Raw genomic sequence first — 24,877 nt, 5'->3', positions numbered from 1 at the left:
TGAAGATCCCTCGTACTTAAAAATTGCCTGTAAAATCAAAACTTTGTTTGCGATAGAGTCTTTGCATGAATGTGTTTGGATGAACTCATTAGCCCTCTTCATCATAGCATCCTTCTCAACCTCAATAGGACTATAAATCAAGGGGTTCAATATAACTAGTAGCTTTAACTAGTTGTGGTTACTCTGACCACAATTCCAACAATTGTCCCAAAGGCTGGTCCTCAAGCCGTAGTGTCCCCATATCCACTTTGAGATAATAGTCCAAGTTGCCATCATGGTAGAAGGTATGCGCTTATACTTTAAAATTGGTTCCTGATTTACTTTCCTTGACACCCTATTGCAAATCAGAACCTTTCTCCCTCAACTCTTTTATTCTCAAACTCCATCTGCCTCCTCGCAACAATATTTTCTGTGCTAAAATTGATTTCAAGAAGCATTTTTTTTTTAAATAGATAATTTATTCTCCACATTCTAATTCGAAAAAAAAAAGAAAGAATACCTTCCTCTTTCATTTATTTTTTCTTTTTGAATTCATTTAGTCCAAAGTTATTCTTCCCTTCTAATGGGATCAGACAAGAGTGCCCTCTATCCCCTTAGCCCTTCTGTTTTGTGATAGATGTGTTCTCCCAATTATTGGATGGCCTTACTAAAAGAATCCCATTTTGGGTTGAGATCCAGCAATACTTATCGCCCACTTATATGTTTGGAAAGCTAATAATATCAATGTCCATCATCTCAACAATTATCTCAAGGACTTTCATTTGACATATGGACTGAACTTCAACCCCCAGAGAAGCTCCATCTGCTTTTCAAAAGCAAACAAAAATCCCATTTTCCTCACCAACATTTTTAACCTATACAGTACTCACCTCCCTCACATAGTTTGGCTTATATCTATCCTGGTTCCATATGCAATACATAGATTTCATCCCTCTTGTTAATAAAATCCAAATCTTGCTTGGTGAGAGAAAGGCTCAGCTCCTCTCCTTAATTGGCAGACTTAAACTCACCAAGCAATATATTTGGAGTCTTATTGCCTTCAGGTTTAATCCCTTTTTATTCTTATTAATGTCAGTAAAAATTTGAATCTATTTGCTCCAAATTTCTCTAAAACAGTTGAGCTACCCATATAATGCAACTCTCTTAGGCCAAGACTTGAAAACCTCAAGGGGGTTTGGGTCTCCTGTCCCTCTCCATCCTCAACTTCGCCAGTAAACCTACCAAATGTTATCTAGAACCACTTTGAGTCGCATTGGATTGGCTGAATGATTTACTGCCGTGAAAAATTGGAAATTTGGAATTACTTATCATTTGGTGTAGAAGAATAGTTCCTATGGCCTTTTTGATTACTTGGGGCTATTTTGATGTTCTCCATCAGACTAGATGCTTGCCAGATGCTTATTTCTTCAATTTCAGTTACATTTTCTTCAATCGTGCTTTGGTTCTACAAGCCTAATAAGATCAACCACGTTGTCGCGTTCACGAAATTCATGACAACGAGTCTCCATTCGATTGACGACAGATATTGATGAAGCTCATTCCAAATGAATATTGATGAAGCTCATTCTAAGTCATTTCGGATTTTTTTCAGCCCATGTGCTGATGATAGTTTTTGTCATTCTATTAAGTTTTTATACCCTAATTTTGTTTTGCTTAAGCTGCCTCCCCGCCAGGCTCTCTGTGTTCTTTTTTTATTTATTTCTTCTATTTATTTATTAATAAAGCCTGCCCTCCCCTCCCATCCCACAAAATAAAAAAAAGAAGAGAAGAATTATGAAGCTTAACCTGAGTATGAGAGCTTTTTCCAACGTGAGGTGCAGCTGACACAAAAGCTGCATCAGAAAACAAATCAACCTCAGGTGTTTCAGTAGAACTTAAGGTTGTTGAGTCGGTTGGCATGGATGTCGGTGCATCCAAAAGGTCACCCACTAAGCTTTCTCCAAATAGATCCACTTGGGCTGAATTTATATTAGTTGTTTCTGCAAAAAATTGAGGAAAAGAATCCCATAAGAATTTAATATGATTGTTTCATGTTCAAGTTATATTCATTTCTGAATCATCACAATAAAACCACAACTAATTCAGGGACAGTTAGGCTGTTATTTGCAGTATAATAACAAGCAGGAATGAAAGGAAAGTCAAGAAGGTAGAATAGAAAAGAATAAAACAGCATCCCGGTAATAATGGCAAGAATCTGCAATGGATCAATGCACACCGTCACTTTTAAATCAAATGTAAAATATAGAACTAAATGCAGATAAGTGCTTAGTTTACAGAAATTCGCAATTGAATCAAGCAGTGAAAACACTGAAAATAGACAATGCAAATTAATAAATTGCATCCGATTACTCTGTAAAATGTGCAAACAGAAAATTCTATGAATTTCAGAATACCAACCAACTTTCGTAGAAGAACCACGTGGATTAAAATCATCAAACTCGTCATCATTACTCTCTATCTTGGCATTTGGGCTTGCAGATGATACTCGGCTTAGGCAAGGGCTTCGCTGAAACTTTTGGTTGCTGTTAAGAATTCCATAAGCAACATAAGTAATTGAAAGTTGAATTAAAAAGATTAGAGAAGGGAAAAAAATGGTAGAGTTGGAATATTTAACAACCTAATAAAAAACTGTCCATATTCAGTGTATATATGCATACTTACAAACATATATATTAATATATATATATATATATATATATATATATATATATATATATATATATATATGTTTAAAAAAAAATACTATCAAGGGCAGCGCAGGTCAGCATGATTAGCTATTATAAGAAATTTAGTGAATCAAGGATGATCAGATGAAATAGCTATGCTTATAGTTCATCTGCATCACAAATGTATAAAATATTTAAAAAATTTTGGTTGGAAACATCATATTCATACACCATAAATTTCCAAAATAGAATACAAGGGTCATTTTGAATGAATTCATTTTTTTTAACAAACAAATTTTATCAAAATTCAATAATAAAAAGAGTACAACATAAAGTAATAACAAAGCATTGCCAAATTAAATGAAAAAAAATAATAACAGAATACATCAACATAACCAAAAGAAAAGAAAAATCCCTAAGGGCTACGTTAAAAACATCAAATTTGGAGCTGGAAAATTTTCAAATTTCTTCCTCTTTGAACACACAGAATTTGAATTTTGTTGTCCACAAGCTCCTTTGTGCAAATGCTAACGTAGAGGCCACAAAAACCACAATTTTTTTTTAAGAACAATAAAGATAGGAGTATACCATGGGCAATTATAAGGAGTTTCCATCCAAAAAAGACGAGTACAGCCGCACAAAAAAGAGAAAAAAAAAAGTATTCATCTTGATTGTCTGACTTGAAGCCTAATGAATAAAGGTGAGTGCCGATAGATTTTGTCATGATTTCAACCCTATAAAGTATAAAGAATATGAAATGTATTATCCACGACATTGTCAATACCATGAATGGTTCAATAAAAACTAGAAATATGTTGAGATAAATAGTTTCCATTTTGTTCACAAGTGGAAAAGAGTTGAGGTGTGATAGGTCATCCAGGACAGCTAAAGGTTAAAGTTTCCTGATTCAAATTGCTTCAAGATACATGAAAGCCCTTCCATCAAATCAATAAAATCAACCACATATCTCAATGTATCGATCAAGATCTGAAAGTCAAGCTTAAATCATACTCAACAACATTCTCAAAAGCATTCTATTGCTCAATTCCAATCATCGACCACATGAATCTCAAAGCTCTCATCAATCCATCCATCACCTTCATGGGTAGAATAATAGTATAACATGGATCTTGGAGGCAAAGTGTCTCACCTTTTATCCTTTTGCCAGATGACCAAAATACCTTCACCTAGGGAGCTTCCATCCAGCATGGATCTTAGAGACAAAGTGTCTCCAACATCACCCATACTCACCAAAATAGTAAACTACTCTTCACCCTAACCCCTATGAATGCCCCATTCTAGGAGAAGATAAAGAGTTTCTAACTATACACTCATTCCAAAACAATGAGGAGGGCTCTCCTTGAGCAATCACTCCCCATAAGAAAGGAGAACCTTTGTTGAATGAAATTTAGTTTTCATCCATTTTTAAGCTTACTAGCTAAGTTGAGTGTTGGAGCGTCTTCTAGAGAATAAAACCCCCATATGGGCCTGCTGACCGCTTATTTTGTTGAATGTGCCTAGGACAAGGTAACAAGCTCAAAGCAACCCGTCAACCCAAATCATACCAACACTCAAATATCATTTTCAGCATGAAATAGATGATATTTGGTTTTGATGGTTATTTTGTATCCAATTGCTTTTTTTTTTAAATGTCTAAAATAGGTTTCATTGGCCAAAAATCAAACCAACCAAATTTTTTAAAAACTAATAATTAGTTTAGTGCAATTATATATATGCTTTAAGTTTTTAACAAATCAATATGAATCATTTCACCATAAAATAAAGATTACGAAATACTGCTAATATAGAAGACAACCTTTTAAAAGTTATTATTGATGAATGATGCACCATAGCACAAAGACTTTCTATAGCCGACAAGGGCATGATGCAAAACATAACGCTTGATACGTCAACAAAAATCTCCTTGATTGAACACAAATCTCGAGGCATATCAAAGTTGTAAACTTCTCAAATTAAATTTGGGACCATCCAAACTTTGATTTTAATTTTAGCAATCTTATAGTCAAACTGAATGTATCGAAGAGACGAACTCAACGACACCACAATCGGTCTAATCCGAGCCCAAATGGGTCCAAATTAAGAGTCTGAAGCGTATTCGGAAGGTTTAAAACATTAATTGGATGACAAAATAATATCCAAATATAGCAAGCACATAGTCAAATCGAGCGGCCTGGCAAGGTGAATCCAATGAGCCCAAGATCGCTGAACTCTGACATCATTAAGGAACTTAAGCACTTGAAAAATGCTCTATGATATGGGGAATAAATACGGGCCATCTAATGGAGCACTCGGAACAAGCCCCAAACCTTTTCTAATTTATGGAGTGTGCTACTCAGAGAGGAGGGGGGGTGGTTTGCTACAAATTGGAGTGAGCTTTGAGGCTTCAAGATCTCCAGCACAACCGTCGACAAACCTGCATCGATGGTCACTGGAGCACTGCCAGGCAGCCGACCGCCGCCAAATTTCCTCTCGACCATCATTGCACCACCGCCAACCGCCGCCAAACTTCCGCCCGACCATTGTCAAACCATCGCCCTTCAGCCGACCGCCAATAAATTTCCACCCAACCATCGTCGAAGCACCGCCGGACTTCCACCAGGCCATCGAACTTCTGCCCGACCATCGTCGGACAACCGCAAAACTTCCATCAACCGCCTGGCTGGCAACTGCCGCCGGACTTTCGTCTGACCATCGTCGGACCACAGCCCCACCACCAACTACTATCCCTCTAACTAGTATCCCTCTAACCACTGTTGCCCGCCGACTACAGTCCCTCGGACCTTCGTCGCCAACTGATTATTTTCCATCTAATCTCCGTAGCCCGCCGACTATTGTCCTTCAGACCCCCATCGCTTGCTAACTATGGTCCCTCCGACCACCGTCACCAGCCGACTAGAGTTCCTCTAACTTCCATCGCCCGCAGAATATAGTTCCTCTTACTTGCATTACCAGATAACTATGGTCCCTCAGACCTCAATCGCCCGTCGACTATGATCCCTTTGACCTCCATTGCCCGCCGACTACGATCACTCCAATCTTTATAGCCCATCGACTATAGTCCCTCCGACCATCATTGATTGTCGATTACGATCCTTCTGACGTCCAACGCCCATCGATTATAATCCCTTCGACCTTGTTGCTCGTCGATTAAGGTCCCTTCGACTTCCGTCGCCCGCTGACTAAAGTCCCTCCAACCTTCTTCACTCGCCGACTACGGTACCTCTGACCTCTATTGCCCACTGACTATGGTCCCTCCAACCACTATCGCTCGCTGACTATTGTCCCTCCGACTTCCATCGCCTGCCGACTACGGTCCCTCCGACCTCCATCCCTTTCGACCTCCGTCTCACGCTGACTATGGTCCTTCGACCTTCGTCGCCTGCTGACTTGAGAATGGCTTCTTTATGATTGGATTTTTCTAACTCTAACTATGTAATGTGTTTAACGGTGTAAGTGAGCCAAGCCGGCTCGCGAGTTGGCTCGAGCTCGACTCGTTTATGGGCTCACGAGCCGAACTTATTGAGCTCACGAGTCGAGCTCGAGCTCGAGTTTGAGCTCGTTTAGTAAACGAGCTCGAGTTCGAGCTTGAGCTAGATCGACTCGTGAGCTCGCGAGCCAGATCGAATAAATATTTATGTAAGGGAAAGAGCTTTGAGACTTCAAGAGCTCCAACACAACCGCCGACGAACCTGCGTCGATCGTCACCGGACCACCGCCGGACTTCCCCCCAACCAACATTGAATCACCGCCAACTGCTACCGAACTTCCACCCAACCATCGTAGTACCACCGAACTTCTATTTCCCGCTTACTATGGTCCCTCGACCTCTATCTCTCGCTGACTACGATCCCTCTTATCTCTGTTACCTGCCGACTACGATCCCTCCGACCAACGTCGTCAGTCAACTACGATCTCTCCAACTTCCGTCGTCGCCGACTAGGATCCCTCCAATCTCCGTCGCCCGCCAACTATGGTCCCTCTAACCTCTGTCGTCCTGCCAACCATATGAAGAAGCCAACGTTCACTTGAGAATGGCTCCATTATCATTGGATTCTTCCAACCCAACCATGTAATGTGCTTTATATAACACATTAAACCAAAGCCTTCCCCCCGGGAAGGGCATCATCTGTAATCGACTACAAAAACTAGCATAATCATTTCAACTGGGCAAGGCTCCGTGATTTTTCCCCTTTTCAGGGTTTTCCACGTAAAAACTTTGGTATCTCTTATAACTCTCGTACCCTCTTTCTTTATTTGTATGTGTGCTAGATCTTCATTCAAAGCTAAGACATTAAGCTCTTTATCTCTCCACTGCCGTGAATGTTTCAGTCCACAACAATGCTATTTTATTATAAAAGCACCAATGTCACATAAAAAGAATATATAAATAATTCAAGACATGAGATGAAAAATCATAATAGGGAAAAAAAGTTAACTTTTGCTTTAATTTTGTGACTTGTAATACTAGATCAAAATGAAATAAATTTAATTTAATTCAAATATATAAAAAGTTTGAGGACATCTCATCTATTGCAATTTTCTAAATGAATTTAACACTTTGCCTAAAAATGCTTGTCCTGAAGTTGGGGCCATTTCAATTCATTGTCGTGTTCCTATAAGTAATTAGTGACATGACGAAATTCCCAAGCAGCTTAAAGCACTTGCAAAATGTTGCAAGTTAGAACCCAAAATCCACGAATGAATAACACAACGATAAAAGTTGAAACTGAAACAAATTTGGTAATAATTGCACCTGGCACTATGCAACATGCCCTTCTTCAGTCTGCTACCTTCCTTTTCTTTCGAAAAGCCTTCATTAGACTTAGTGTGTCCATCACTGCCTCCATGATTTTGCTTGCCATCTCTAAAGCTATCTTTGAAGGACTCATCCTCCCTTGTACCACTTGAGGTTCCATAATGATCACTCTGGTGAAAACTGCTGCCACTATATGAGGTTGAACTAGACTTATAGGTGATTCCTGTTGATGACAGCCCAAAATACCTGAAAGCAGTAGCGTACTCAATGACATATATGTTACAAGTCATGTGTTCAATACAATTTGAGCTAGAAACAACTCCAGAATAAACTCCATTAGCTTACTTATCACGTGTAGCATCAGCTTTATTTCTGACAGCTTGCATTTTTTCCTTATCTTCAAGAAGAGCTAAAATGGTTTCAACTTTCTTTCTTACATTGATCCCAACATCCTTTCCATTAGGCTCAACATACTCAAAACCTGAGAGTGACTTCATGAAAGACAAAACACATAAGAATGACAATTCAAGCATAAATCTCACAGGAAAACCAAAATACAATTCCATTTATGAGTTACGAATTCATACAGAAATTTGGTGACTTTGCTCGAGAATGTTATCAATTGCACGTTCAGACCCATTTGCTATCAAATACTCAATAACAGACAAAGCCTAAGATGGAGAAAGAAAGTAAAGCAAGATTCAAATACATCGTCATATAATAAATGGTAATTGCATATGATTAATAGATGTATTTCAAGCAGAGGAAAGCATTATAGGAAAATCTCCTAAAGCCAGCAATACCTTATAAATATGACGCCAGTTTGCGCTCTTATCACCAAGTCTTGTCCAAAGTACATTCATAATCATCTGGCATTCAGTGCTGATAAGAGCAAAATAATTATCCATCACTGGAGAAAAAAAGTTTTTTATTGAAGAAATCACAAATAAATTCAATTTGAAGTTACAATTTTTTTGTGGCATGCGCGAGTTCAGACAGAGCAGACCCATGAGGACCCCAAGGTTCATCACTGGTTGCATCAAGGACCTGAATTTTGCAATGTCAAGCGGCCAGAGCATAGGTCACTTAATAGAGTCAACAAAAGTAGAAGTTCTCAGTTAAAGTGAGATGAATTATGATTCATTTCTTACTCAAATAAATCATCTTAGCAAACAAAACCAGGAAAAATGAGAAGGTTTCACCCAGAAAAAGAGTTGAATATTTCCAAAATTGCATGGCAGACTATAATGCAAGTATCAGTTGAAATTGAGATAAAAAACTGAAGCTTAACAGTTTATAATTGGTATCTGACAAATTTATATTCCCCATCAACACTTAAAAAAACAAAGCACTTAGCAAATGTTGGATGAAAAGGGATTTAGTTTTTGCAAAGATATGGTCACTCATCAGCAACAAGAAGATTTCATATCTCAAGGAAATTAATTCACAGACAGATAATTATCGGGGTTGTTGGTTTGGCACCTTTCAAATGCATTTATAGAAAATCCCAGCAAAGTAAATGTGACTGATTTGGTCGCATCCACCAGCAAGTTTGTAATGAAAATAAACTAGGAAGTAAATTAGTTTTACTTCATGAACTTTACTTTCAAACCAAACACAAACAAAGTAACTTTGCATGCCAATATTTTACCTTGACAAGATTTTCACCCAACCAAACAAGAAACTAGTAACAATCAAGAAAATCTTCAAATTTTATTCGCTAAGAGTAAGCATTTAGGATAATTTCAAGAATGCAAATTAGAAGCCTACATTATTGAACATGGAAAACCAGCATATGAGTCTTAACATATGGGATTCTATGAGAGGATTCCAAATCCAATTGAAGAGCCTAACAGAAGCATTACCATATAATTTCACCTAAAAATGCATGATGGAATGTCTCCATGAAACCTTGACTCTAATATGTATCATTTTTTCTGACTCATACAAAAAACGGTTCCTTCAGATATAAGTGCGTACATTGCCAAATGTTTCTATCATGCTCTACACACAAGAAATGCATTTGTGCATTCAATATTGTCCATCCTATTTTCCAATACTATTGCCCGAAGCAACTATAACACACCATTAGGACACCACAGCTTGGTTCTATACCAGAAGTCCTGAAATGTCGTTCTTTTTCTATCTCCAAACGAAGATTCCACGCACTAAAACGATAGATCTACAAAGGCTGCCGCAAATACAAGTTCCTCTATATATACCATCAAACGACATACAAGAAAGCCAATGCCTAACCTTTTGCTCGATCTCCGGAACCTTGAGTACTTTTAGATTAACCTCTCTCTTTCTGAAAGGAAAAAAAAAAAGGTCAAAATGAAAAAAAAAACACTGCTTTTCATTTGCACAGATCCAGATCCGCAAGCCAAGCAGGTGGAAGAATCTAATTCGAGGATCAATACTTACATCTCGCGCACCGTCTGGTCCAGAACCTTCATGAAATCCATCGCTAGTTAGATCCTGATGAGGAATTGCCTGAAAGGCAAAAATGGAAGAACAGAAGGTAAACAACGGATCGCGGCTTAGATCCGATAATCTTCTAATAACTCCGACGCGCAGAAGGCAGATGTCGCTCTCATCGAGAGTGTAAGGGGTCGAGCTCTCGCTAGGTTGCCAACGAACTGACCCAAGTTTGAGTTCTGCCGGATGTGTCGATTGTTTTAAAAATCATATTGGCCTTTTCCCTTTTTTTTTTCCTACTTACAAATTTTTGAATTTTTCCCCTTAAAAATTGGTAGAAATCTTGATGTGCTCTTCTTTCAGTTCCCTATTTAAAAAAAATAAAAAAATTTTGTCAAGTTGATGAAGTTCTCAATCTAGATTTGTAGCCAAAGATAATAAAGTTTGAATAGTATTCAATTTTACATCTGGAGAAAATATCTCCTTGTAATCAATTCCATATACATGGGTGAAGCATTTGGCTACTAATCTTATTTTATATCTACCAATTTCACCACAAATTCATATATTATAGTAAACACACTTATTTTCAATCACTTTCTTAGTTTCTTGATACTTCACGTGCTGGTTTCCTTAAATGCTTTCATTTCTTTAATGACAACATTTTTCTCTTCTAATATTTGAAAAGTTTATATACATTTCTAGGTATTGTAATGTCATTGATCTTGGTGGTAAAGCTATAGAGATAATTTAGAGATTGTCAAATAATGTAAGATTGAGTACTTGGTACATGTTTTACCCCTTTTCTAAATACAATATATAAATTAAGATTATCAATTACAACTCTTTCATCAAGACCTCCTCCAAGGTTGATGATTGACAGTGTTGTTGGACTCTAGGTTTCGTTGAATACACAATAATGTGTTTCTATATAAAAGGTCCTAATTGCTTTAGCGAATTGGTAGGAATTTTGAGGATTCACTTGGGAATCAGAGATAGAGCAGTGGATGTCAGAAATGTCTATATAGATTAGAAATATGATAGTTGAGTCTCAGTGCTATTCTTCATTATTCCTTCTTGTTGTTAGTAGAAAAGAATATCTTTCAAAAATGTGAAATCGATGGAACCAAAAAATTTCTAGGATTAGAAAATAAAAGTTGGCATTTTTTTAGTTTGGGGATATCCAACAAATACACATTTGATATTCTATAATCCAAACTTACTTTGATTTTATTGGAGGTGTATATAAAATTAGTGCACACAAAAATTATTGGACTAAGGAATTCAAAATCCTTAAGTGAGAATAGTGATTATGAAGGATATTTGTGGGACCTCAAAAATTAAGTGCTTTGGACAAGAGATGATTGATCGGGTAGGTAGATTTGAGGAAGGCTTCCTCCCAATAGGAGTTTCAGATAACTTCTGTGAACACGATAATTTTATTTTTCTACCACCTAATTTATTTGAGGTGTATTAACACTAGAACTTTGATAATGAATCACATTGTCATTTAAATTTGTTTATAGATGTTATAATTTGATTTGTATTTTGTTCATCAAGTTTTAAAGACGTTTCTCTCATTCAATAATAAATGAATTTTAATGAGCTATTAATGAACTTTTCTCTCTAGATGCTCATTAACTTAGCAAACCAGCCTTATGGAGCCTCTAATGAACATTTATATCGAGCATTGATGAGCTAGTTAACGAGCATATCTAGAAAACTTTCTTGAGTCGATCAAAGATCTAGCCTATTGAACAACTTCATGTTTAAAAACAGTTAGATGGTCAAGCTTAAAAATGATACTTTGATGAATGAGCTTTTTAATGAACACTCAAAACAAACTATCTAGCAAATATGAACAAATACCTTTAAATAATAGATGCTATAATATTTAATTAGTTTAAAATTTAGTAATTAATGATTGTTATGTTATTAGATTATAATAACTATAAAACATTCATATTAGAGTGTTCATCAATTTTAAAATGAGTTTTAATTGACCTCCACATTGAATATTAATCGAGTTTCTAAATTAACTTGTTCATGAGCTTTGTACACGAAATATGAATTGAGCTTTTTATTGTACTTGTTCACGAGCTTTAAATAATATTATTCATGAAAATAAAAGAGTCAAACAAATAATTGTTCAAGCTTATTTATTTAACCATCGAGTACTTAAAAACTCTTCAAGGTTTTTGATTATTTAATCAAACAATCATGAACGAGTTATAATTGAGCAGAGCCACGAGAGCACGTAGCTTGAGAAAGGCTCGCGTAGGGATGGCCTCATACTGCAGTTCCATCTGGTCCATTCCCAAGTTGATATTCATTTATTAATAGAATAAGTGCATGACAAATCAAGGTGTGTGTACTATTACCACTACATACCACACCACCAGGAAGCTCGCCTGTGGTAAGCTAATCTCCCTCACCATTATGAAACCAGACTTGGACCTAACCTATGTTGTTGGTGTAGTGGCAACAACCCTAACAGTTTTGAAGATATCTCAAGAGAAGGTTTTAGCATTAGTGTCTCTGTCCGCCCGATCATTCCGCTTATCACATGCTTGATTCATTCGCAGACCTACATATAGCAGAAAAATAATCGCCTCAAAGTTCAGCTTGATGTTGATGGGTTTTGCAGACAAGAGCGATCATGATCCTTATGAATGAAATAGAGTTTTGTTAAAAAATAAAAACAATTTGATCTTAAATGTATTAATTGTTTTAAAATAATATCATAAATTTTGACTTTTTAAATTGAAATTGAACCAAAAGAAATAAAATATTACTGATCAATTAAGGTGATCATCCAATAGCTTCCGCTTCATTTTTTATAAGGAATGATTTTTATTATATCACAAAATATTTCAGGAAACATAACATATCATCTTTTAATTGATGATATAATAACACAAGATAGACAGAGTAAAGTAAAAACAATAAAATATCAAAAACGGAATCTCAAAGACTTTGCAAGCTTTTTTTTTTTCTGTAACTTTTCATTCAATATAATGTGTGAAAATATTTTATCCTACTAAGAGAGAGCATGAGCCTTAGTAAATATTCACAATATTCATCCCTTAAAATATGTTTAAATGTATAAGTCATGTTTTTAAATTAGAGTTTTAGTTTTGTTAATAATTTTAATTAGATCAATTATCCATGGATTTAATCTTTCAAATTGCTCTATTTATGGTTAATAATAATCATTAAAATGGGTTATTTTTATGAAATTTAGATTTTCCATAATTAATTTTATTGATGCTGGATAACCTTTGTGGACCCTCAAAAAGGAGTTTGCAAAGGCCTGTAAAGTATTTTGGAGGCCTGGTAATAATTAAAATCCATGGGCCATGCTCTCTATATTATAAGAGAGCGGGCACAAAGATTTGAACGGAAAATCAGTCAAGTTTGCAAAGGCTCATAAACTTTAGTGGACCAATAAACAATGTCAATTTCTATAGGAAAAAAAGTTTGAATTAGGATTTTCAACTAAAAAAATAGTTAGAGTAGACTTTAAAGCTACTTTGGGATGGATTAAATACATAAGTCATCTCAAATCAAATCAAAGGCGCCCATACTGACAAAAGAATTGGCACATGTTCAAACAGTTTTCTTTCTAAAAGCCTATCTTTATATTTCTCAAAATATCTATCACCTATTTCTATGAAGTCTATTAATTTAACTTCTTAAAACATTTTATAAAGTATTAAAAAAATATTTTCCTATTAATTAATATGTATACTACATAATATAATGTAAAAAAATATTAACATATACTTTTAGCATATCTTTTATACTTTATTTTGATTGTTTGTTTGCTATATTTAATATTTCATTATAGTGGCTCATAGTGGCAGAGCCATGATTTTGTTCTTGTGGTGGCACAGATCAATGATCTTAAAAAAATCCTCAACCTTTTTCATCTGGGCATGAGACCGACATTTTTTGTTTTAATTTTTTTTAAATGCATTGTTATAAAAAGATAAATTATATAGGAAGAAAAAAAAAAAAACTTACAATGAAGAATATTTGCTCTTCATATTTTCAATACATGTTACAATTTCTCTCTTTGAGTCTTGGACATGATTTGTAGCCACAACAACTAGTGTTAGTTATAGCTAATGTGTGAAACAATGTATGTAAAAAATTAAGCAATTATCTTTCATGATCAAAGCTTTTAGCCCATAAAACTGACCATGCATGTTGCTACTTCCGTCATAACTTTATCCATTTAATCAATATATACTCACTACAGGAAAAATGCGTTATTACTGATGGATGAAGTCCGGTGGATGAAATCCTCCGGTAACATAAAAAATTCGACGGAAAAAGGATGTTTCCGTTGAATTTCCATACGATGGTAATTTGCGCGTCGGAAAAAAAACTTCCAATGTAAATATTAAGCTACAAAACCAATGAAACAAAGATTGCGCTTGTGTCAGTTCTTTTTGTCTTATTCTGGCGTTATATACGCCAAAATTTTTGGCGTAAAATTACGCCGGTAGTACCGGCGAATAAAACATCATTATGGACACCGAAAAGTATACGATGAAGATAACCGGTGTATTGGTAAAAATGTGTCAGAAATAATACATAATTCATTGTATCATCATTTCCAGTAGATTACTGGCGTATTATCCGCCAGAAATCTGTAGCAATAACAAAAAAAAACAACCTTCCCATCCAAGAAACTGATTTATAGTACTTGCAACAAACAGTTACATGCAGTAAACAATTACATAAAATAATAACAAACATCAACAACTTATTGTGTTTAGTGCAATAACAAACAACTACTCATAAACATCACCAAATATTCATAAACATCACAATTACATAAGACAATTTATTCATTTAAAAGTATAAACTGAAATAAATACATATGAAGCTAAAAAAACTAAATAACTACTCTGAATTCGTCGACTCATCCTCGTTTGAAGCTACCTCCTTTCTACTAAATTACTCCCTCATTTTTTGCATTTCATCCAACAACTAATTGTGTTGCATATATTTCTGTGCATGCAGCTGCACTTGCTAATCAACTTGTGATTTTTGTACTTCTTCTACCTTTGCTTGAAGGGCAGTTACATGTTGGCTATATAAGGACACCTGGGAACTTGCTTTAAAGATGGAGCCACTAGAGATCATCCCCTAGTATGCATGAGCTTATGAACCTAAATAATAAGCCCTGTCATATTGCATTCCTCCTATCGCTTGCGACCAAATGTGGTACTTAGAATACTCTATAGAGCAGTCAGAAATACCCTCACTTGTTGCAGCATGGGTCTCTCGAAGCAGTGTATACTCCTCCTATGAAAGTTAATAAAAATTTAAGCAATTTAGACATTACATAAAAAATATTAAACACCTCAACTTACATGGGCTTTCCTTGCTCGCTCATGAATCCATTATTGATCCTTCTACCGCTTATGGGTATGAATATGCAATTCAACAGGAGTCGATTATCTACCCAACATCTCTTTCTGTAATAGACTTACATTAGTATTCTTATTAAAGAAATTTTTTAAAAATGTTTAAAATTCCTTATCATATTTCGTATGTGCTCAGTATGTGGATCTGATCCCCCAGTATGAAGGAAACTACCCATGCCTCCAACATTAGAAGCTCTATTTTGTTTATTTTGGTCCCTCCTCCTATATACTCTATACTATCCCAAGCATTATTCAACTCAGCCCATACACTCTCCAATCTATAGAGGCCGCTCACCATACTTTCTAATGTTTGTAAATATGTCACATATTCGAGTTGACATATGCTTCTCAAAATTCTTTCTAATTTTATCATTGTGCTGGGCAACCAACAAAAATCATTCTGTATTTAAAAACATACAATATATATATATAGGTGGAACATATAGTGGATATGGATAAGCAGGAGGGCCACCATAAGGTGAGGGTGGGTAGTAAGGGTAGAAGGGGGTACTCTGCATGGCATCTAGTGAGGAAAAGCATGGGTTTAGTGAGTAGAACCGTGGCTTACTAGCTCTAGGAGTGGATAAAGGTGTGGTAGGCTGACTATGAGTGGTAAACTAACTAAGAGTGATAGGCTGAAATGAAGAGGTCCCCTCAGTACGTACATGCCTGCTTGATGGGCCACCAATCATCTTTTTGTTGTGCCTATTAAATTTTTTTTTGATCAATCCCCTATTAGGCTCTTCACCTGATGCCATCTGTAAAAAAAAATAAAAAATATTAAAAACACAAATTATAACAAAAATTTTATAGAAAATAATACAACAATTAAATAATCATAGTTCGACAATATTTAAATAAAAAAAACTAACTATTGTCATCATGTTTAAATAAATCATATTATCAAAAATTATATATCTTATGTTAACTCATCATTTGTTGATTCACTTTTATATAATGATATATTTCCACCACTATCAGATTTTTCATGACTTTTTTTTATGTTTAAATCTACTTCCTCTAACTATAACTTACTCTCATTAATTGAAATTTATTTATCCACATCGATAGCAAGATTTTTTTAAATTTGACATAAACTCTTCTTGATATGTTGAAAGTATTGAAGTGATTTTCTCAATTACTCTCCTTGGTTTAATCTTCATAACTACAAGTCAATCCTATTTGCCTCATAATCTACTTGAATAGTTAGTATAATAGACTTGGTTTGTTTGACTAGCAATGATGAATGAGTCAAACTTTGTATATCCCCTACACCGCTTTACTTCTATTATACCATAAATCAGATGTAATCTTTTACCTCTATTTTGTACTAGATCAAACCATTCACAATTGAATAAATACACATTATTCCTGTGGCCGGGTATTTCACTTATAATATTTCTTATAATATCCCGTAGTACTCATAATCATCATCTGTAAGGGTGTTCCCTCTTACACATATACCAAAATTTTTTGTCTTTGTACCTTCACATTAATTTTTTATTTGCAATTTATAGCTATTAACCAAAAATATTTGATAACATTTAACTAATCTATTTGGTCCTCAAGCTAGCTCAAGTAACCATTGATACTATGAATCATTATCTTGAGTGTTCACCTAATAATAAATAAAGTATATTATTAGCATATTTATTACATACTATGTTAACTAATTAAGACCAATTACTTAAAATGAATAGTCAAAAAATATACCATATTTTTAAACTAAGTAGTGAATTTTTTCTCCATAAACTTTTGGACTTTTACTGGTTCTGATGTACTTAAACTATCAATAAACCTCTTACAAATTTTAGGATTTAGATCGAAGTTATGAATAAAAATTATATAAATAAGTTAACTCATACTTACTCGAGATACATCTCAACTTCATCATATTTAAGTAAGATATACAATGTCATAACTCCCATCTCCTTATCAGTCAAATAATGTATGGTGCTAGTGCCTGCTAGTTCACCACTTCCATTGAAGATAAATAAATTTGAGGATTTACCCATATTTTAAGGTGCAATACTTCTACCTGATTGTGATGTTGTTTCAAAGTAATACAAGCAAAATTGATTTATCTTGTACATTAAATATACTTCACACATTGAGCATTCGAGATGTGCTTTATTCTTAGCAATCTTTTTAAATTTATTTAAATACCTCTCAAAAAGATGCATCTACCGATACTAAACAGGTATACCAACCATAACATCATATGGTAAATGCACTATTAGATGCTCCATAGAGTCAAAAAATGCTAGAGGAAATATTTTCTCATGTTGAGATAAAATGAAAGGAATATGCTTCTCCATAAAAATCAAGTTCTTTACATTTATTTTAGAAGATCATAAATCTTTGAATAAGATACTTAGCTCGAGTAATGCTTTAAAGTTTGATATGGTAGAAAACTAAAGGTAGTTGGTAGTAGACATTGTATGAAGATATGATAATTATGACTTTTTAATCCAAACAATCTCCTTGATCTTCTGTCAACACATCTACTTAGATTGGATGAATATCTATCAGGTACCCGTAGGGTCTTTATCCATTCACAAATTTCTCATCTATACTCTAAAGTCAATATGAAAAGAGCTTTGGGTTTGAGAAGTTTTTCATCTCCACCATCCTTTAATTCTAATGTTTTTCTCGTATAAATCTTTTTTAAGTCCATCCTTGCCTTTATATTATCTTTAGATTTATCTTTAATATTCATGACTATATTGAAAATATTATTAAAAATAATTTTTTCTATATACATGACATCCAAATTATATCTAATTAGGCTTGTTCTCTAATGTAGAAATGACCAAAAAAATACCTTTCTTGGTCTAATTATAGTTGACACCATATCTTGGTAATTTGTACTAAGCTAATGTTGGAGAATACATTATTATGGGCATGAACCTTACTCTTTGAAATATTTCTTTATTACTTAATCTTGGAGGAGGTTGCAATATCACAATTTTATTTTTAGTAAATGCATCCTTATTTCATATAAAAGGATGACTTGTATGTAAGAACATGCGATGACAGTCGAACAAAGTATTCTTCCTTCCATACTTTAAAGTGAATGATTTTATATGTTTCATACAATATGAACAAGCTAACTTACCAAAAGTGTTCCAACCTGAGAGCATATCATACGCAGGAAAGCCACCAATGGTATAAAGTAATGCTGCCCTCATTATGAAGTTTTATTTAATGAAGATATCATTTGTACTTACTCTCTCTTTTAGTTTTTTTTTATTTCAGACTTTGGTTTAAATCTTCGTACATTGCAATGACAGTATGCAATCTTAGATAAATCATTTTTAAAGTATAGCATGCATCCATTTATATAATAATCTATCTTTATGTATGTCAAACTAAGTTTGGTTTCCTTAAGCAGCCCAATGAATTGAATAAAATATTTATAGGGAATATTATATTATGCCTTGATGCTTAACATCTTCACAGCAATGGATAACTCTTAGTGAGTGATGCACCCCTTTCATATTGGTTGTTGGGCTGCATGTAATAAATTATATAAATTCCGTGCCTCCTTATTTGGTAACTCTTATATATTTTATTCAAATTATGTTCTAGTTACATCATGAACTAATTCCTCAACATCTGGTTAGATATTTTCATTCTCAACTATATTACTACTTATAGATGGGTCGTATCAAGAATCAAAATATGGCTCGTACTCACAATGAGAAGTTTAATACTAATATCCTAACATGAACCATCTATGATATAGATCAACAATTACATCATCTAGTCTTAGATGCACTTAATTTTTATGTTTAGAATATGAACATCGAAACATTCCATCTGAGATAAAGCTAGGCAGTTGTTTCATTATTTGAATGAAAATGTTCACCCCATTAATGAACTTATATGTTAATGTCTTTCATCTTTGCGTCAATAAGTTATACATTCAACTTATTTGATTTCTAATATCCATAATATAACCTACGTATAATATGAAGCTATTAGATATTGTTAGAAAATCTTTTAAAGATAAATAGATAAATTTCAAAGTGAAGAGATACTCACCCGTTATAATCTTCCTCCAGCATTGTGTATCACTCCTTATATATTTATTATGCTTATCATTCCAGGGCTACATAATCCAAATGTAAAGATCAATGTATTATTACAATTGTTAATTATTGATTTAAGTTTATTATGAAAAGAGGGAGTAAATACATATGATATCTCCATTAAATAAAACTTCATAATGAAGACAGCATTACTTTAGACCATTAGTGGCTTTCCTGCATATGGTATGCTCTCAGTTTGGAATACTTTTGGTAAGTTAGCTTGTCCATATTGTATGAAACGTACAAAATCATTCAATTTAAAGTATGGAAGTCCGTTGGGTGATGGGTTGACCTCGACAACGATGGAATTTGGCTGAGGTGACGGAGGTGAGCTGAGCGAATAGAAACAACGAGGAATGAAATGATAAGGCAGATGGTTTTGGGAGAGAAATAGGGTTTTGACCAGCAGATTTTCTGGCGGCTAGTACGCCAGCGACTTTTTCGTCGGACAATACGATGGAAAGTATTCATTGTGTTTAAATATACCGATATAATATTATTGGTGGAATTTTAAAAGTAAGTTTTGAAAATATTTATTTTCTTTGGGAATTTTAAAATTGAATTCTAAAATCGAATTATCTCGTTAGAAAAAGTATATCATCTCGAGAGGTGAAAATAAAATTTCATAACGGTATTCAGATTTAGAATTATAAATTTCATATTTAGTATTGTAGCTGGATTTTAAGAGAACTTCATATGTCCATGAAGGGTCAAAATGAGGTTCAATTAATTATCCAGCTATGATAGCCAAGAAGTGTGATTAATAACTTCACATCCAAAGCCTTGTCAAAGAAAGGTGTATCTCCCCAAAGGGAGAAAATATCATTCAATGATGATTCTTTTAATGTGAAAATAACGATCATCCTTTGATCTTTCCCAAAGGAATCCAAGAAAAATTTTGAAAAATTAACTTTTAAAATCAGGTGAGTGTGTGGTTCTAAATCTTCTACGAGCGCAACCCCTTGTAGTTAATTACATCGTAGGGAGATAGAGTCCCCTACGAAAACTCTCGATTAAAATAATGGAAAAATTTCGTTAGACTTTCTAGGAGTGATATCAAAAAGAAGTGAATTTTGGAACTCAAAAGGGAATGGATCAAAATTGAGCAGTTATTAACAGAGTCAAGGGAAAAGAGTAGGGGACCATGCTAGGGCCCTCAATGTGCATACACTTATGGTGACTTACATATAAAGAACAAAAATAAGAAAATACAAATATATAGATCAACCTTCATATGCTACTAAATGTTTGAAGATGGCATAACCTATGAACCTACATATCTCAAAGGTAAAGTTGTAAGACTTAGGCTTCGTTTGGGAGGGCTTTCTTCCTGCTGCTTAAAGCTGCTTTCAAGTATAAAAAATAAAACTTTTGTACTAGAAAGCTGCTTTAAGAAGCAATAAGAAAGCCGTCCCAAACAAAGCCTTAATCTCATAGTTTATTTGCTATCATCAAAATCTAGAACTAATAAGGGCACACTTTATATGTATGACCAACCTGTGAGGAGAGGACAACTACTGTGTAAATTTTGAAAAATAATTTTAAACAACTAATAGTTCAAATTTTGAATTTATTTAATTAAGATAACTTAAGTTATTGGTTAGATAGACAAAATAATATTAATCATACATAATGATATATATCATATATTTTTAATGATTTTATTTTTTAGTTCATTTTTTATCTATTTCACTCATGTGTGTGTGCACTTGTTATCGGCTTAAATACATAAAAAATACTTTCTTAAATTATAAAATAAAAATTTTGGATGAGGAAGCTCATGCCTTGAAATCTTGTTGGTGAGCATAAATGTCTTCACTTATGAGCTACCTTGTATTACTTTAAGCATATATGTGATAGCTTAATATTCCTAAACTACTAGCTTTCTTTGAGTTTGAATTTTGTTTTAAGTGTACATACTATTTGATTTTGCTTTTTATAGTTTGCACTTATATATTAGTACACAAATATGCAAAAATCTAAATTTAATAATATTAACTCAAATTAAATTTTTTTATGATCATTAAAATATTTAAATAATAATTTGGGCTCATGGGGTTAATAATCTCTCTTTTTTTTAATGATGACAAACATACTTTAGCTATATATAAATTTTTGGGTTTGTTTGTATTGTTCTTTTTTAGATGCAGTGAATGTAAGAGTATATGAGTACATAAAATAGAGTTCTTAAACTATAATAAACATATAGCATGTTGTAAGAACAAGAATTTGAAAAAGAACATGAACTTATATTTTAAATTTTAAGAGCAAAAATACCGAGTAAAATTAGAACTAGTAAGAATAACAAATATAACTAAATACATATAATAGAGTAGGATATAAAAGAAAAATGAACATAGAAGAAATAAAAGCTTACTATTACCAACCTACTAACTCCCTCTTTAAAAACATCAAAAAGTAGAAGTGTACATGGATTAAATAGAAATACACTAAATAATAAATTCATGCAAACTCATATGTCTTAGGGACCTTAATCAGAATCATGAGAATAATGCATGTAGTACTTCAATTAAAGAAAGTAGCTATGAAACCATGCTTTATCCTTATCATGTTATTATTAATTATTTTGCCATCACTCTTGCTCCTAATATTGTTATTCTTGAGTAGTATGGCCATTTATTTTAAGCCTTTACTTGTGATAGTGGTTTGTTCAAGCTTTTTAGGGGTATGTGTTAGACGAATAAGTCTGAAGAGATTAGGGTGGAGGTAGTTTAGGAGTACTAGCAACTTCTTCTTCTTCTTCATTGCCATAAATATGGATGATGCATTTCCTTTCACTACAAAGAATAAGGCATGACTGATCAGTGAGGAAGCATAAATCCAATCGGTTGGTTAGGATAACTTAAATTATACTAGACTTTATAACATATGATATCACATGACCAAGAGATAGATTTGGGCATTGCTTTTTTCTTTTGGGTTATGAATAATGTGAGGTTTTTAATGTATTGGATGAGCATATTTATGGTATTAAATTAATTGTGAGTTATGCAATAGTAAGTAATAATGGAAAGAAGGGAGATGATATTGAGGTGATCACAGCTTTAACAATAACATTCTTTTGAAGCATGCATTACATAACATGAGCATTTTGCATGAGAACACTAATTTTGGCTAATTAAGAGGTATAGGTGAGTTTCTATGACTTTATTTATAATGAACCAATTTCATGTAGGATTGTTGGTGATAGTGTGACAATGAACATTGAAATTGGATATGCAAAGATAATAAAGCACGTTTTTATTAGATAGATATCTCAATTTTCCTACAACATATCATGGATTGCATGATTGTGTTCTTGGAATTCATGAAAATGTTAGAGAAAAACTAAAAAATGCACCTCATAGTGATATGTGTGAGCATGTTAAATAAATGAGTTGACTATAATGTTGATAAAAATACCATAAATGAATAAGAAAGTGTTCTTATAACATTGGTTTGGTGTTTGGTTCTCCTACATTGCTTATACGTCGTAGCATTAGCACCATCCCTAAAATGGTGATCATGTTATGTAATAGATAACCCAACCCTTCATTGTCTCTAGATACGAGTTACATGTCTTTTAAATGGTCTCAAGTTGATTGGAAGAAGGTGGTGAATGAGTGAGGCATAAAGGCTATTTATAACCACTCTAGAATATATGTGATTATATAGAATAAAATAGATCATACAAAATATTTATTTTATTGTATTGGTCATCCTAATGGCTAAAAATGTTTATAGCATTAATAAAATCTAATTGTCTAGTATGATGTGGATAGTATAATATGATTTTTCTAGTCATCATGGATTTTTAATACAAGTAGAAATGGTTAATTTAACCTAATGTACAAAATGTGATAGTATTATATAGTCCAAAGTGGTTTGTAGGATATGATAAGAATTGTATGTAGGGGTCTCAAAAATTAGCACAACATGAAAACCCGACTTGAACCCAAACCGGATCTTTTAGAGTAAACCTGATTTAAGAAGGGGTCAGTTTTGGGTCTAAATTTTTAACCTGTTTCAATTTTTTGGATGTGTTCGGGTCAACCTAGAAACCCATTTTAGAACCAATATTGACCCACTTCGGCACACGTATGTGATTCACTATCACGAATCAAACATTTGATTTGATGAGATGATGACTCAGGTCCTCATTTTAGGTTTAGTAGTTTAGCCTACTAATTTTTACAAAAGTTAGAATTTGAAACATATCTCGAGGAACCCAAACTTGATAGAAAAATTGAGCTAAATATATTACATATCTAGAAAGGCCCGAGGTTTTTGTAATGGCTCATGAAGTGATCTGTATTCCCATAAATAGTAGCATCAAAAAGTGTCTTAAAAATAGTGCTAAAATTCTAGATCAGTATCAAAGTGTTCTGAAACATGACATCATTGAGTCTTTGGTTTCTACAAAAGATTTGGTTATATGATGATCAAGAGTAATATCATTCAACCCTTACTTAAATTAATATCTTTTGCAAGAAAAGTCTTTAATGTTTATATTTCTATTTGTTGCAGTGTTACATGACCTTGAACATGAAGTTGTGATGGAAGATATCCTAAATTTAATAGTAGATCAAGTTCAAGGATAAGTTGGGGAAAGTATGTTATTAGATAATTAATGTATTTAATAATGACATTTATGAGAACAATAGTTTGAATATTTGATGGTTGGCTATTAGCTACTGGCTTGTTGCAACTTGCATTGTATATGTTATTTTCTTATGCAGAAGCAGCAAAACTACTACATCACTTACAATAGTTCATTATATATTTATATATGTTTTTTTTTATAATTATTTTATCAGTTTTTACAATTGCTTAACAATGAGTCAATGAGCATTACCAAATAAGTTTACTATTGGGAACATCAAAACATAACTAAATGAGTCATCATATGTTTTTAAATATTAGTTTTTGCTGCCGTTGAATTTTTTTTGCTGATTTATTTTTGCAAATGCTCATGAGTTCACTGTGACTGTTTTTTGTCTGATTTTTGTGTATATTTTTGGTATCTATTTTTTGGAACATGAATCATGTTTTGTCTGTTTTTTTTGTTTTCATGAAGACTATTATGGTCGATGTAATGTTGTTACCCTATCTTTATGGGATGTGGGCTGTTATTGAATCCAAACTGTTAAGTTTTAATGCTTCATAGTTCATTTGTTTGATGAATTAAGGTAAAGGAAAATGCTATGAAAGCTCAACCAATGTAGAATTTAGAGCTGCATAATTTAATTCTATAATTATCACCTTTCATTTGTAAATCAAATTTATATTATCCCATGTACTTACCTCACATTATAAAATTAATGAAATATCATAAATAAACATAAAAAATGAATGAGGTAAAAATTAAACACATGTAAATAAATAATCGAACAAACACAAACACAACTTTATGAAATATTTTTTTTAGGTTTCCATGTCCATGACACCTAATTTTATTCTTAGATATTAAAAATTTCATGA

The 24,877-nt window shown here is 33.4% G+C and overlaps 1 protein-coding gene across 1 annotated transcript; it reads right to left on the bottom strand.

Annotated features, from left to right (window-relative positions):
* Positions 1–1,785: 1,785 nt before the first annotated feature.
* On the bottom strand, positions 1,786–10,105 carry LOC110112703 (clathrin interactor EPSIN 1; the record flags this gene model as incomplete). Its single annotated transcript, XM_028695373.1, is given in 9 exon segments — positions 1,786–1,979; positions 2,398–2,522; positions 7,441–7,689; positions 7,789–7,934; positions 8,031–8,114; positions 8,247–8,325; positions 8,411–8,490; positions 9,700–9,751; positions 9,868–10,105. Coding segments are annotated over 9 exon segments (1,050 nt in total), but the record flags the coding sequence as incomplete, so codon positions are not given.
* Between the last annotated feature and the right edge of the window lie 14,772 nt (positions 10,106–24,877).

The sequence above is a fragment of the Dendrobium catenatum genome, unplaced genomic scaffold (genome assembly GCF_001605985.2).
Source record: "Dendrobium catenatum unplaced genomic scaffold, ASM160598v2 fragScaff_scaffold_627, whole genome shotgun sequence".
NCBI lineage: Eukaryota > Viridiplantae > Streptophyta > Magnoliopsida > Asparagales > Orchidaceae > Dendrobium > Dendrobium catenatum.
Note: the sequence above shows the minus strand (reverse complement) of the source record. Positions and strands in the feature narration are given on the sequence as shown.